Source organism: Macrotis lagotis, chromosome 2, assembly GCF_037893015.1.
Source record: "Macrotis lagotis isolate mMagLag1 chromosome 2, bilby.v1.9.chrom.fasta, whole genome shotgun sequence".
NCBI lineage: Eukaryota > Metazoa > Chordata > Mammalia > Peramelemorphia > Peramelidae > Macrotis > Macrotis lagotis.
This window is the reverse complement of record NC_133659.1, coordinates 162,582,931-162,599,450: the sequence shown is the minus strand read 5'-3', so window position 1 is coordinate 162,599,450 and position 16,520 is coordinate 162,582,931. Positions and strand designations below refer to the sequence as shown.

Here is a 16,520-nt window from a genome sequence, read left to right as displayed (position 1 = left end):
TTCCTTAAGGATATGATTTCTCTATCATCACATTCAACTGAGATCAATGTATAACAAGGAACCAATGTAAAGACTCATAGAATGCCTTCTGTGGGGGATGGGGGGAGGAAAATAGAGGAAAAATTATAAAACTCAAAATAAATAAAATTTTTAAAAAATATTTTAACTGGGTTCAGAAGTATGAGCTGACATTTCCGTTCTACACCCTTTTATTTTTCAGATGAGTAGACTTTAGTCCAAAGAAGGTCAGCAACCCTATGCAAGTTACCCAGTTCATTCTTTTTAGCAGCAGAGTCACAGCTAGAAGTCTTGTCTCCAAAAGATATGAGTGCACAAGAGAAAAAAGACTGACCTTCCTTTACCAGTCCCTCTGAAGCAATTTTATGGGTTCATAGGGATTACCAGTCCCCTCCTTCTTGATATACACATCATCTTCTTTACTTCTTTCCTATGCAAACATTCCCCCATTCTTCACTCAGAAGAGGATGACCCTATATTCTAACTGGGACAATTAGAAAATATAAAGAAAAGCTTCCATGTCCCTTCTGCCACCTTCCAGGGAGCTGACTCACTTTGATGATCCGGTCACCCTCCTTTACACCAGCTTTCATGGCTGCACCTCCTGTAATGAAAAGACAAAACCAATTTCTCCCACAAGCTTCTAAATCGACCTCATTGAGTCAACAAGATACCAACAGATTCATCCATCTGTGTCTTCTCTTTGCCTGTTTTATCTCAGTTGAGTTGTCTTGGCTGGGTGCTTCAGAGGCCAGAGCTAAACCTTGCCATAAGGTCTTCTGCCCTACTAGTACTTCCACTGCATCATTAGTAAGAAGTACAATTTACATTACAGACAATGAATTATCTCCCTCCCATTTCTATAGCTCAGCCTGGACAATAGGCTTAATGTGGTGGGGAAGAGGGAGAGAGAGATAGCATACAGATACCTGGGGTCAAGAATGAATACAGGTAGGAATGGATTTGAATAAGGATTGTATCTGATCTATTCAAACAAAAACTACTTCTTAATAAAGAATTCTTCTTAACCTTTCCCACTGAATTAAACATGACTAACCACTCTCATTTACATGTGCTTAGGGTTTAAAAAGTGCCTTCTTAAGCAATTCCCTTCTGAAGGAAGCAGCTCAAGTGTTAGTATTACCATTTCCTAGATAAAGAAATTAAGGCTCAGAAAGATTACTTGACTTGATTGGGAGATACATGATTAAAAAAATTTCAGAGCCAAGACCAATGCCTAGGTCCTTTTGAACAAATGAATGAATAGACATTTATTATGTGCAAAGCAGTAGAGATACAAATAAAAAACACAGTCCATACTCTTACATTCTGATAGGGAAAATAACATATAGGGAAGGTTAAGCTACAAATCAAATGGAAAAGTGCCATGATCTTCAGTGTCCTTTCCAAAAAACAGTACTCTACTATTATGCCAAGCTGTTTCTAACTCTAATCATAATTTTTTTAAAAGAGTTGTGGTGTGCTCTCTACTTACACAATATTTTAAACTAGATATCCCATAAGCATCTCAACTCAACATGTCCAAAACAGAGCTCATCTTTTTTCCCCAAAGTTTTTATTTTTGGCCTGCACCAATTATAATTCCCAAGTCTTCAACCACCAGTGTCACACTAGACTTCTTATTCTCCTTTATCGCACATGTCCATTCTATTGCCAGAACTTGACATGTTACATATTTCTCCACTCACACAGATGGGTAATGGGCTAGGTTTAAAAATTAATTTAGGACTAAGTTGTGAAAAGCTCCCTACTGCCTACAGGAGAAAATATAAAATCTGATGTTTAGCATTTAAAGTGATTCTCAATGAGATCCCATCCAACTCTTCAAATCTTAATACACATTAATTACTCTTTTTATGAACATTATAGTTTAGCCTACCTGACCTTCTTACTGGTCATTATCGATTTATATATGACTCTCATATCCTTACCTACGCACTCACTAGATGTCATCCACACCAGAACACATTCTCTCCTCACCTCTAACTCTTAGAATCCCTAGCTTCCTTCATGGTGCAGCTTAAGGTTCTACAGGAAACCTTCTTGATTAGGGCCTATCTTTTATAACTTGAAGGAACCTCAGAGACCATCTAGTCTGATTCCCCCAGGAAACTAAGGCTCAGAAAGGTTAAATGACTTCCCTAGATATCAGAGTGAGTTCCAAGAGGCTAGTCTTGGTGTTTCCTTACACCACGGTACTTCATGTTTTGTCTTTCCTAAGTTGTTAACATTATGTTATTTTTGTAGACTCAGAACTTCATCAATGCTCAGAACTTAGTAGACAGTTAATAAATGTCTACTGATTTGAACTCCACTAAATAAAGAACTAAAGTGAACTTAAGTTTGAAATTGCAACAGGAAAGAATGAAGTAAGCAGCACTCTCTGAATGTGAGATAAGCAAAAATATTTTTCTATAAAGATATCAAAAAAGAGAATTCTTTCTTGAGTTAGATGGGGAGTGGGGGATGAGACTTTTTTCTGAAAAGGGTCACTTTGATGTTTATAATATCATTTATGGGTTATGTTTAGTCAAATATTTAATTAATCCACTCCTAAAAAGTTCCTAGATTTAATGAATTTCAAGGTTCATCTGTGGTTGCCTTGATAACACCCCTAAGACCCTGCCCCTGACTTAGATTAGATAATCAAAGAATCTCAGAGGACTCCTGTCAGATGACTAACTACATGGTTATTTGATACAACTATCTCCACAAGAATTCCCCCCTAATATCTCTGATAAGTGGTCATCTCTCTGCTTTAAGACTTCTAGTGAGAAGAAGCCCATTTCCTCCAGGGTCAGTCATTTTATGTTGATAACACTTTCATTTTTTAGAGACTTTCACTTTCCATGGACCTTTCTGCCTTCACTCAATGCTTCTACTGCTTTGCCCTTTCTTGCCAAAAAGAACAAATTAAATTTTTCTACCACATGACATCACCTCCAATACAGGAATAGGAATGTTATCATGCTTGAAGAGAGAATACAATAACTTCAAAATATCTGGTACATTGTTTAAACTAATAATAAACAGGCAATAATAATAAATAAATGAATAGGCAGAGAAATTTACTAAACAAACAGAATAAGAAAAAGAAGGAAACCTAAATTGAATTCCTCATTTTTCAGTCATTTCAAGATCATTATTATACTAAAACTAGGATTTTCCTACTGTAACTTCCTACTTGTGCCTGGCCTTCCCCACAAGCCACCTAGTACATGAAGCTGTTTCCTTTCTATCTTGGACTAGCTTTCTGAAATCCCCTCCCTTCCAAAACTTATCAAGGGTAGATATCTTTGTCTACTTAAACCTATCCAAATAAAAGCTTCCAGAGATGCTCTCCTCCTCCTCACTGCCCTTTGCTTGTAAACCTCAATTTTGTAGCACTTTCCCCACAAGAGCTCTGTGAGATAATCAATGTGCACATATTATTATTATAAATAAGGAGCTCATAATTAATCTTATTTGAGACTTTTTCCCTATATGTTTCTAATTACCCTCTCTGTATATGCCTCCATGTTAGTCTTTTTAATTCAAGTATTACATCCTACTACCATTAAGATAATAAATGTAGTTGACTTATTTCTCCAATACTAGTACATCAAATGTACTGATGTTTCAAAAACAGGCTTCTATATTCTTTTGGTTCAACTGGGCATCTGCCCAGGGGCCATTTTTTCCTTTCAGCAATTTTTCAGGTGGGATAAATCAGTAGTAAGTTGAACCTAAGGACATTCTGCCTAATGGTCTGGGACTATTATTGGGGGAGGAAGGAAAGAATTTTCCCTAGTCTCCTCTATGGAATTGATTCCACACTGGAAAACAAGCCAAATCATTCTTGGCATCTTGATAGCCTCCTTATCTTCCCCTAGTATGTTATGAAGAAGCACTTTGAAAAAAATAAGATACATTTATAGGGTATTATTGTTGCTATTATTATTGTTATTATCATAATCATCCTCCAGGTAGGGAGATTGGGACAATCACCAGGCCGGACAGACTGCACCAGGACAATTCGATCACCACTGACTGTGAAGCCAAAGCCATGCTGGTCCTTCTGGATGATGACACACCGTTGGACGAGGCCTAGGGAGGGGAAAGAGAGAAGGGTAGAGACAAAATCAGGGACTCCGATCATCTATTAGCCAGGGGAAAGCAGCAGGGCAAGAGTTGGACAACTGGAGAACTGGAGAAAAGGAGTCAAGTTCAGGCCAAGAGAAAGCTCCAATGGGTTATCCTCCAGAAAGCTTTTTTTTAACTAATTAGGAGAGATGGTAGCTTCTCCTAGATCCACTTGCCCAAAGATGCAACTAACTATAGTGACCCTAAAACCAATGACCCATATATGTACTTACCATTTCCTTATATACTAACTACAGAAGCATTCCAACTGTGTGTTCTCTGCCTCTTTGTATGAAATTAATCAAATAATCAAATAATAAACAAAGGGTGTTGGGTGTTGGTGGGAGCATACCAAGCAATATTCTTAGAGTTTAGCATTAAATCTCAGTGACCCCCAGTAATGAAGTCCTTAAAGACCACAGGATCTTTTCCTAGCTGTGTGACCTTGGGCAAGTCATTTAATCCCATTGCCTTAAATAAACAAAAAACTTTTTAAAAAGACTGCAGGATGGGGCGCTAGGAGGTGTAGTGGATAAAGCACCAGAGTCAGGAATACCTGGGTTCAAATCCAGTCTCAAAACATTTAATAATTACCTAGCTGTGTGGCCTTAGGCAAGCCACTTAACCCCATTTGCCTTGCAAAAACCTAAAAAAAAAAAGACTGCAGGATTTGATAAAGAGCTCTGTTGTACCAACTAAATGATGCTCTACATTCCTATCTGTCTAAACTGACTCAAATTGACCTCATATTCTGTGCCCTCCCCTGCCACTACTAACAGAATAAAGCCAGACCCAGCAAAGAAAGGAGGGAATTTTATAAATTCTTTGTAGGTGGAAGAGATTTTATTAATCTTAGTTTGCCATTTTTTTTGATGAGATCACTGAACTCTAGATAGTCTGTTTTCTTAAGCATCTATATATCCCTCACAGCAAAAACGTATCAGTGAACAAGACTCATTGACACACTACTGTATAGGGTGTGAATATTACTTTCATGAGCTTCTGGTATGTGTGAATCTACATCTAGGAATAAGGATTCATGTGCATATATGTACATATAGATAAGCTGTATTTGTATTTGTGATTCTAGGTAGTTACCTGTGGTCTCACAGGAGTCAGAAGATTGGCGATGGTGGTCAGGGGTCTTTTGCTCAGGGGCCGAATCACTCAGAGAAGACAGGTTACTTAACCTGGAGAAAGAAGAAAAGAGGGGAGGGGAGGGGAGGAGAGAGAGAGGGTGAGAAAGAAAAAGGAGAAGGGGAGGGGTAAAGGAGAAAGAGAATAGGAAAAAGAAGAGAGAGATAAGCTGAGGAAACCCAACATGACAATGCCTAAGGGGATGCCCACCCAGAGGAGGGTAAAACTGATCATCCCCCCCAAAGCCCTTTTCAACCCAGAGGGAATAAAGCAGTTATATCAATATCAAAGACAACACATCCTCTCCAGAGTCCTAGGATAGTGGTACTTGTATAACATCTCTAAAACTCAGCAGAGGTTAAAAAGTCACACCCCCTCCCAGCATTAGAAGGAAGTAAATGAAAACAAAGAGAAAGAAATGGGTGCTCACACACAGTGCTGAGGCTTACCAGGCTGTAATAGGGCTAATGGAACAAAATGAAGCAGCAGAGAGAATGAATATGGGAGAAAGGGGTGGGGGGAACAAACAGCTCATTAGTTTTATGGAATGGTATTCTAAGGGAAGGAAAAAACCAAAATGTAGGCTGAATCAAAAAGGAGAACATGCACTGGACAAGGAGATGGCATCAACTGGATGAGAAAACCTTCCCACTTTACTTTCTTTTTATCCCTGCAAAATCCACCTGTCTAAAAGGGAGAAACCCCAAAAGGTATGTGGATATTTGCTGGTGGCTTGTGGGTTAAGGTGAACTCTGCATTTTTTTCTGAAGGAGGAGGAAAGAGCAATGACTTCAGCTTCTGCAAACTGTTTCATGTTAAGATGCACGAGCCCAAGTCTTCCAAATTGTCCTAGGGCCCCTTGACTGAAGGGTCTAGAACCCATAAAATTCAAGTCACTGAGCCAAATCCTGGATATTGTGACTACAGTCAAGAGGATCCAGGATTGTCACAGATCTCCAACTTTAGCTGGCCTTTGAAACTCCTGGGCCAAAGAAAAGGGAATATAAGTTACCTAATTCCCCCATTGCTACTGCCATTTAAAAGGCTATTTACTCACAACCTTCCCAACATCCCTCTTACCTTGAAAATTGAGACTGCTTTTTACTGGCTGGTCTAAGAGACAAAAGAGCAAAGGGTGCCAAGGAAGAAAAATATTGTAGAGCCCAGGAGGCATTGATGTAGGACAAGAGGGGGAAAAGAGGGAAAGGGAGAGAGAATACAAGATATAAACTAGACAAGACAGTTAAGATGTAAAAACATAATAAAAGCAAGAAATATACATAGAGGGGGGTTAGTCTCTACTCTTTTAAGGCTATGTGGGCTCTCATCAGTGGCAAGAACTAGCATATGACTTCCCTAAAGGAAAAATCTGGGAATTGCTTAAAGGTCAATGGCTTAAATGTATGTGAACTTGACAAAAAGTTCACGCAAGAATAACAGAAAAAGGAGGCATTTTAAAATTTTTCTTCTTTTTCTTATATCACAATTAACACTCATCTGCCCTTCTTGTAACATATACATATAATCAAATAAAACAAATCTCCACATTGGTCATTGTTCCTGACTGGAATGCATTTTTCATTCTATAACTCCAGTTCACCATCTCTTGGCCAAGAAATGAGGAGCATGCTTTAAAAAAAAAAGCATGTGACTAGTTGATTCATTTATCAGTTTTTTCAATGTAATTTTCCTTTTTTGCTGTTGTAGTTACTGCATAGCTTGTTTTTGGTTATGTTTTTCTTTACTCTTCATCAGTTCAATTCAGTATTCTTCAGGTTTCTCTGAATCTGATCCTTTCATTATTTCTTACAGCACAATAATATTCAATTACATTCATATGCTACACTGTGTTTAGCCATTCCTCAATTAATGGGCACCACACTCTGTTTTCAATTCCTTGCTGTTAGTTCTATCATAAATGTTTGCACATATGAGATCTTTGATTTCCCTCTGTCTAGATGTGGTACCATTGTATACTACCAAACTATGTATAGTACAGTTAATGTGACTGGGGGCTTTAGTTCCAAAATGATTTCCAGAATGGTTTGGAATAACTGACAGTCCACTAATGTGCCTGTTCTTCCACAGCCCTTCCAGTAATTGCATTTTTCCTTTTTATGTTATTTTTACCAATATTATGAGATGGAATCTCAATGATGTTTTGTCATTTCTTTTCTAAGTAATTGGAGCATATTTTCATAAGATCTGACATACTTCTTAAGGTACATCAAGAACAATAGTAGTTTTAGGAGCCCCTGGAAACTAGTATCCTGGGAATTATCCTGGTCTATTATGGGGATACTGTCCCATCCTGTAAAGTACTAAACCAAGCAAAGTAAGAGAAATACTTTGCCATTCCCCTTCCCATGAGCCTTTAAGTGATTAAGGGTATTTGCTGGACAACTGGGAAAAAAACTCACCACATAAGATAGCCAGACAAAAGAAATCAAAAACTACCACTCAGCTGGGTCCCATTAACTAAGGAGCTCAACCCTAATCTGAAGCCAGGTTCCTTTTCTAGCCTAAGGCTTTTAAGAGTTAATATTTAAAAAAAAAGATTAGGCAGTTGGGAATGTTGATACTTCTGCCATTCTGAAAGCAAATCTAGGCTTCAACAGTGTAATAATCTGCACCTACAAAGTCAAATAATCCATTTTTTAGTGCAATTGTACCCACTCTCTTCTTTTCTTACATAGGCACATAGGGCAAAAATCATTACATTCATTTTACAGATCAGGAAAATGAGATCCATTGTTTGATAGAATTGTAAAGCAGAAAAGTCTACAGAATCCTAGCCCAATGCTTATACAGCAGGACATCCTTATCTTGCTCATTTTAAGAAAGCTTTTGGCCATCTCTATCATCTCTGTAGTTCTTCAATTTTGCTGTAATTTTTCATCAAAGAAAACTGCCTGGGGCACTGAGATATTAAGTAACTTGCCTAGGTTTCATAGCTATTATGTATCAGGCTGTAATATTTCAACTCAAGAACTGGTCTCAAAGTCATGTGGTGATAATGCTGATGACAACCATAGCAATAGCTAATTATAGTGCTTTAAGTTTGCAATAGTTTCCATACATTATCTCATTTGATTCTCACATTTGAGGCAGATATTTCAACTATTAGCTCCATTTTCTAGATGAAGAAATTGAGGCTAAGAGATTTGTCTGTAGTCCTATAGATTGTAAATGTCAGAAAGAAAAGGGTGTGTGTGGGGGGGGTCACTGTAGCATTTTTATGGTGGCAAAGAAATGAAATAGGCAGCTGTCTAGTGAAAAATGGATAAATTTTGGTGAAAATAATAGAATATAATTGTGCCATTAATAAATAATAATGGATATGTAGATTTTGGGGGTAGAGATAAACTGGAAATTTACTGCAGGAGTTTCAGACTAAAGATGAAGGAAGGCCTGAAATACAATGATGGTTGAATAAGCAGAGAACAGAAGGGGAATGCAAGGGATAGTGTAGTAACAAGAACTTATAAAATTTGTTTCTAAATGGAAACAAATTGACAAAAAAAAAAGACAAAATATGGCAACAGTCACTTTTGGAGACATTTTGGAAAGACAGGCACAGTGATACACTGTTGATGGTTGTGAAATAATATGACTATCTTGGAAATCAATTTGGAATTATGCAAGTAAAGTGACTAAATTATCCATATCCTTTGAACCAGAACTCATTACTGAACTTGCATACCCTAAGCAAGCCATTGATAATAAAAAAAATCTCCATATATTCCAAAATATTTTTGTTTTTGATAGCTAAAAGTTGGAAACAAAATTATAAATCCATCAACTAGAGAATAACAGATTATGCTACTTTACCATACATGTATGAAATGGAATACTACTGTTCTGTAAGAAACAAAGTCTGTGATGAATACAGAGAAGCCTGGACAGATCTACTGATGCAGAATGAAGCAGAGTCAAGAATTTACACAATGGGGGGGGGGGGGGGGGCGGAGCCAAGATAAATCTTCGAAACTAAGCACTCTAACTAAATTTTTGAGAGACAGAACCCACAGAGGGACCCAGTGAGGCAGTTCTCCTACTCAAGGTAACCTGGAAAAGAGCAGAAAGGCTCTGCTCCCCAGGGTTGGAGGGGTGGCCAGCCAGGGGGTGGCCCCTCTGGCCCACCAGAGCAAAAGAACTTCAACCTCCTGGAGGCAGCCCCAGGGCACTGGGAGCCTTGGCTCTCAGCAGCAGGGAAGTTTCCTGACCTATGCCCCAGGGAGCATCGGCACAGCGGGGGACCTCTGCCAGAGAAAGCAAGTGAAGCCCAGCCCTGAGGGCACACAGAAAGCAGCATGGCCACCACAGTCCAGATCCAGGAAACAGAAGCAGGCAGAGCCACTAAGCAGGAGCCCCCAGGGCATGACCCCATTGAACCTAGGGAGGAGAGTGAAGAGAGAGAGACTGCAGAGCTCTGCCCCTGGAACAGGACTCTGCGGCTCTGACCACATTCGGATCCTGATCGCAGTCTAGGCCCCCCAATAGAACAGCAGGCCCCCCCCCCACCTCAGCCCTGTGGCAGAGGGGGACGCATATGGTCACTCACAGACCAGGAGGGAGGTCAGAGCCTCACACACTGAGACCCTTGTGGGAGTATCCCAAAAACTCAGGAAGCACCCCAGGAAGCTGGGAAAATGAGCAAGCAAAGAAAAAAGAGGAACATCACCGAGAAATACATTATCTGATACTAAGAAGGATCAATATACTCAGTCTGAAGATGAGGAAGCACAAGCTCCTGCATCTAAAGACTCCAAGAAAAACAGAAATTGGGCTCAGGCTATAACAAAGCTCAAAAAAGACGTTGAAAAGCAAATGAGGGAGTTGGAAGAAAAACTGGGAAAAGAAAGGAGAGAGATGCAGGAAAAACATGAAAATGAAGTCAGCAGCTTAGTCAAGGAAATCACAAAAAATGCTGAAGAAAATAGCATACTAAAAACCAGCTTAGGTCAAATGGATAAAACAGTTCAAAAAGTTGTTGAGGAGAAGAATGCTTTAAAAAGCAAAATTGGCCAGATGGAAAAAGAGATAAGAAAACTCTCTGAGGAAAACAAATCCTTCAGACAAAGAATAGAACTCAGGGAGATTGCTGAATTTATGAGAAATCAGGACTCAATACTTCAAAACCCAAAAAAATGAAAAATCAGAAGAAAATGTGAAACATCTCATTGAAAAAACAACTGATATGGAAACAGATTTAGGAAAGATAAGTTAAAATTATAGGAATACCTGAAAGTCATGATCAGGACAAGAGCCTTGACATGGTTTTCAAAGAATAACTACAGGAAAATTGCCCTGATATCCTAGAAGCAGAGGGAAAAATAGAAATGGAGAGAATCCACTGATCCCCCCTGAGAAAGAGATCCCAAAAAACCAACCCCTAGGAATATTATAGCCAAGTTCCAGAACTCCCAAGTTAAAGAGAAAATATTACAAGCAGCCAGAAGGACACAATTCAAATATCATGGAGCTGCAGTCAGGATCACACAGGACTTTGCAGCAACTACATTAAAAGCTCATAGGGCTTGGAATATAATATACCGGAAGGCAAAAGAGCTTAGAATGCAACCGAGAATCAACTACCCAGCAAAACTGAATGTCCTCTTCCAGGGGAAAAAGATGGACTTTCAGTGAACCAGGGGAATTTCAAATGTTCCTGTTGGAATGGCCAGAGCTGAACAGAAGGTTTGATCTTCAAATACAGGACTCAGGTGAAGCATAGAGAGTGGAGGAGAAGGGGAAAATAGGAGGGACTTAATGATGATGAACTACATGTATTCCTGCATAGAAAAATGACACTGATAATACTCATATGAACCTTATCAGTTAATAGAGCAGGTAGAAGGAGCTTTTATAGTTGAAGCACAGGAGAAAGCTGAATTTGAAGATGAAATATGGTGTAAAAATGGAGTCAACAGAAAAAAGGGAAATGTAATGGGAGAAAGAAAAAGGAGAGGGGGAATAGGCCAAGATATTTCATATAATAAGATTTTTCTTTATTACAATGAGCTATTGCAGTGATATGGAAGGGGGGAAGGCAAGGGGGAATGAGGGAATCTTTGCTCTCATTAGAGGTGGCTAGGAGAGGAAACAGCATATATACTCAATGGGGTATAGACATCTGGAATAAGAAGGGGGGAGACAGGGGGAAGGGGTTGGGATGTGAATGAAGGAGAGGGTGGACCATGGGGGGAGAGTGGTCAGATATAACATTTTCTTTTTCACTTCTTGCAAGGGGCTGGGATTGGATGGCCTGTTCGGGACCATAGGGCCAGGTGGATGCTGGGCCTAAGGAGTGGTATGGGGGCTCGAGGCCTCTTGGCCCCAGGGCCAGGGATCTGTCTGCTGTGCCACTCAGCTACCCTACAGCAGAGTCAGAGTGAAAGGAGAGAGAAAATATTAGTACATAGTAGTGGAAAAATACAAAAGGAGGGAGTTGCGATCAGCAATGGCAATGGTGGAAAAATATGGAAGTAACTTTTGCGATGGACTTATAAAGAATGTGAGCCAACTGCGGCAGAGTTGTTGGTGTTGGAACAAAGACTAAGCACATTTTTTATTATTATTATTTGGGGGGGGTGCAGGGCAAATGGGGCTGGGTGGCCTGCCTGGGGCCGCATTGCAGGGTGATCTTTGGGTGTCTGAGGCCGGATTTGGACCCAGGTGCTCCTGGCTCAAGGGCTGATGCTCTGTCCACCACCCGGCCACCCATACTATTGTTATTATTTTATTTTATTTTGGGTCTTTTTTTTTCTTTTTTTGGTTTTTGCAGGGCAGTGGGGTTGGGGTGGCTTGCATGTCACACAGCTGGGTGATTGTTGGGTGTACTGGGCTGGATATGGGCTCGGGTGCTCCTGGCTCCAGGGCTGGTGCTCCATCCATTGCACCACCTGGCCATACCAACAATTATTATTATTTTTTTTTAATTTTAATTTTTTTCTCTCCCCTTTACTTTATCGCTCAAGAGAGTCTATATATTTTAGGGGGTGGGGGTATTTTGTTTACTCTTAAACAAGAATGTTTTATTAATGTATAAAAAATTATTTGTACAAAATGAGAATAAATATTAAATATAAAAAGAAAAAAGAATACACACAATGATTACAACAATATAAATAAAAGAATAACAGCAAAAAATCAAAAGTAAGTGTAAAAAATTATAAATATTAAGTGAATTAAAATGAAGAGATATGAGAAGACAACCCCAACCTACCCCTGTGAAGAGATGGGAAACCCACAGGTGTTAGTTACACTTTGCATAGGTTTTCAATGGATGATCGATTGTGCTGTTCTTTCTTCCTCATTTCCCTCTCCAAAAAATGCTACTTGTCATATGAGATGGCTCTCTGGGCAGAGTTGGGGGAAAGATATAAGGGAATATTATATTGCTATAAGAAACAGAAAATAATAATAGCTAACATTTGAATATAAGAGAAGGAAATAGAAAATCATGTCAGTATCTTTCCGAAGAAAATACCATGAGGGGCGGCTAGGTGGTGTAGTGGATAAACACCAGCCTTGGAGTCAGGAGTACCTGGGTTCAAATCCAATCTCAGACACTTAATAATTACCTAGTGTCTCTATACTTCTGATTAATACAAAATAGGAAGAGCATTGGTAGAATTGGGATCAAAGTATGATATACTTGCTTAGCTCCATTTGAAGAAAACTTTTGAATTCAGAATATGGTATAATAATTTATATTTTAACACTTTATGAAATCAGAATTGATTTCTGAGACCATTGTAATGACCCAAGAGGTCTGGTCTAACATTCTATCTAAAAAAGCAAAAGAGGGCAGCTAGGTGGTGGGTGCAGTGGATAAAGCACCGGCCCTGGAGTCAAGAGTACCTGGGTTCAAATCTGGTCTTGGACACTTAATAAATTACCTAGCTGTGTGGCCTTGGGCAAACCACTTAATCCCATTTGCCTTGCAAAAACCTAAAAAAAAAAATACCATGGACAGTATTATTATCCTATGGGTCCACGGGATCATGAAGCATCAGACACAATTGAACAACTGAGCAACAACATTTATATACTACTTCTATGTGCTAGGACTGAGCTTAAGCACTTGACAGTTATTATCTCATTTGATCCTCACAGCAACTCTCTCAGGTATATGTGCTATTATTATCCATGAGGAAACTGAGGTCAACTAGAACTTAAATAACTTGCTCAGAATGCTATAACTAGTAATTGAGAATAGATTCAAGCTCAGGTTTTCCTGACTTCAGACCCACCACTCTTCCTACTACACCATCAGGAAGTCCAATAAAAACTTATTAAAAAAAAAAGATAGAGGAGACTTGGTTATGTTTAAAGGTGCTGTGGAAAGAATGAGTATAAAGGAAATGACTAAAGAGAGGGGAGAAAGAGGAAGCAACCTGATAGAGAAGATGGAAGTAGATAGGAGCATCAAATACAACTAGAGGAGTTGACCTTGAGGCAAAGGCTCTCTTCATCAGAGACCAGAGTAAAGGAGAAAACAGCAGGGGATAGTTCCAAGTGATATGCACAGGAGATGGCCTACATAAGACATAACAAAAGGGATGGTTTCAGAGAAACCAGGAGAACTATGAAATGATGCCGAGTAAAATAGGCAGAACCAGGTAGAAAATTTATAAAACTGTAAAAAAAAAAACAACTTAAGAACTCTGTTCAAGGGGCGGCTAGGTGGCATAGTGGATAAAGCACTGGCCTTGGAGTCAGTAGTACCTGGGTTCAAATCCAATCTCAGACACTTAATAATTACCTAGCTGTGTGGGCTTGGGCAAGCCACTTAACCCCATTTGCCTTGCAAAAAAAAAAAAAAAAGAACCCAACCATGATTTCAGAGTACCAAAGATTCTGAATAAGACCTAACTTAGGGCAGAGAGGGGATGAATTTAGCAGAGAAGACAATTATTGGATATAGTGAATGTGGCAATTTATTTTGCTTGACTATGCATACTTGGTAGAGTGGTTCTACTTTTCTTTTCTTTTTTTCCCAGAGGGAATGGGGGAAGTGGGAGGGAAATCCCCCTCCAAATGCTTACTAATTGAAAATTTTTTTAAATAAGAATGGTCTTTCTCAGTAATGTAAGAGGTCTTTGGGTATAAGGGCAGAATAAGATTATTTATGGTGTTCAATTACTTTGCAGGACACATACACCTGGATGTTTCACTAGATATGTCAAAAAGTTTTGGAGATATCTGGATTTTGCTTTCTGTTCCAACACACTTACTGTATGATATTAGTTATGAGTTGACTTCAACAGGTCTCAGTTTTCCATCTATAAAACAGGAGAATAAACCCAAATACACCCTACCAGGTAGTTTCTCCAAGTGAAGTTTAGTGGTAGGAGAAGAGATCATCAATTAAGACACACTTGGTCAAGACCAGCTGATGAAATCAGAGAAAGCCAGCTGTTCACTTGCTGGTCAAACATTGGTCACATTCCATGAAAAGATCTTATAAATGTTGTGAGACCATCAAGACTGGGAATAACTTCAAGAAGTATATGACCTTAATGGACTTGCTCAGTTCATCAGGGAAAATTTTAGGGTATCTGTGATGGAGAATACCATCTGTATCCAAAGAAAGAATTGTGGAGTTTAAACAAAGATCAAAGACTATCACTTTTAATTTTTTTAAAAAGTTATCTTATGTATTATGTAAGTTTGCTATCTCTTAAATTTTATTTTTATCTTAAGTATATGATTTTTTTCTTAACACATTCAATGTTGATCAGTGTATAGCATGGAAACAATGTAAAGACTATCAGACTGCCTTTTGCAGGGGATGGAGGTAGGGAAGCAAGATTGAGGAAAAAAACTGTAAAATTTAAAAAATTAAAAAGTATGCTTCAAAAAAAACCTAGAAGTATATGACCCTTGGCAGTCTAAGGTAAAGTTATCTGTGTAAGTAGAACTCTAATCTTGAAAGGAGATCATTCTTTGCCTTTACCCTTCCCACCCTTCCCTCCCTCCCTTAACCATAAGGCATCAGGGAACAGAAAGGTCATGGTATTTCTCCACTCTCATTCCCTACCCCTGTCAATATATCTTAAAGATACCTGACCCAGAGGAGACAAATGGTGACAGCTACAATGAGTGTGTACCCTGGTAGAATAAAAGAAAACCAACTTTGGAAGTTGAGAGTCAAATTGTAGGGGAGGCTAGGTGGAACAGTGGAATAGAGCACAGGCCCTGGAGTCAGGAGTGCCTGAGTTCAAATCCGGCCTCAGACACTTAATAATTACCTAGCTGTGTGGCCTTGGACAAGCCACTTAACCTCCACTGCCTTTCAAAAACCTTAAAAAAAACATAAAATAAAAATAAAAAATCCTTCCCTAATTTGCATCTATTTTGTTTTCAACAGAATGTATTTCATCAATTCAAATAAACATTTCAGTGCCTACTCTGTGTAAGATAAATTTTTTTTTTCATATACTGAATTTCCTCAAGCAGGGTTTACTTACTGGAGATAGAATTATAATTACTATTTCATTAAAACCCTATTCTTGTAACTTTCTTTGCATGATTCTGGATTAGATCCTTTAATGCTAGGAAAGTAAAGCACAAAGATGAGCATGTCTTTCAAAGCTGAAGTGGTTTTAAGAAGACTAGCAGTAAATTTTATGTACTAGTTTGGATATAGTCATACAGGTTTATAAACAGAAAATTGGCATCAGGTAATGAATTTTTTTACAGTCACAACAATTAATGAAAACCAGTTCCTGAGGCAGACTACAATCTCTGTGATCAAGAGTAGTACTCAAACACTGATGAAATTATAGTTCTTTTAAGTACCAAAGCATTATTACTACCACATTCAAAAGCCATGATGCAGATAATTCAAAATAAAAAACCTCAAAGTATATGTTTTGTCTTTGTCTAATTTTTAATAGGGGAATGCACTAGGGAAAGAAAGATAGTTCTCTAATTTTTTTTTTGTTGAAACTATGTTTAAGTGAGTTCTCATTTTTTTTAGTTCACACCAGCAGATACTAACAGCAAATGTTCCTGAAGTGTGTTGCATGGCAGAGAAAAGCAAGTCTTAGATAACTATAAAATAATTATAAAAAATAATTTGTCACAGACAAATTCATAAATTACCCTTCTTGGAAAACTCTAGCATTTAGGTTAGGAAGAGATTGCAATAAGAACCTGCTCTACAGATTCTTTCCCAATTTATCAAGAGAAGAACTCAGAGCCTTCCGAAT

General features: G+C 38.6%; 1 protein-coding gene across 8 annotated transcripts in view; it reads right to left on the bottom strand.

Moving 5' to 3' along the window:
- LOC141513406 (rho guanine nucleotide exchange factor 11-like) overlaps positions 1–15,242 on the bottom strand; it is a 98,400-nt gene extending 83,158 nt beyond the window's left edge. For 5 of the 8 annotated variants that reach the window (XM_074223164.1, XM_074223168.1, XM_074223165.1 and 2 more), the window contains exons 1-4: positions 12,527–15,241; positions 5,260–5,351; positions 4,027–4,125; positions 573–622 (exon numbers count right to left, since the gene is read on the bottom strand). In XM_074223164.1, the coding sequence (XP_074079265.1) occupies positions 573–622; positions 4,027–4,125; positions 5,260–5,351; positions 12,527–12,573 (288 nt within the window). In that variant the 5' untranslated portion in view covers positions 12,574–15,241. Of the gene's footprint in view, positions 1–572; positions 623–4,026; positions 4,126–5,259; positions 5,352–12,526 lie in introns of all 8 variants that reach the window. The other 3 variants (XM_074223169.1, XM_074223167.1, XM_074223171.1) reach the window with 2 other exon arrangements.
- Between the last annotated feature and the right edge of the window lie 1,278 nt (positions 15,243–16,520).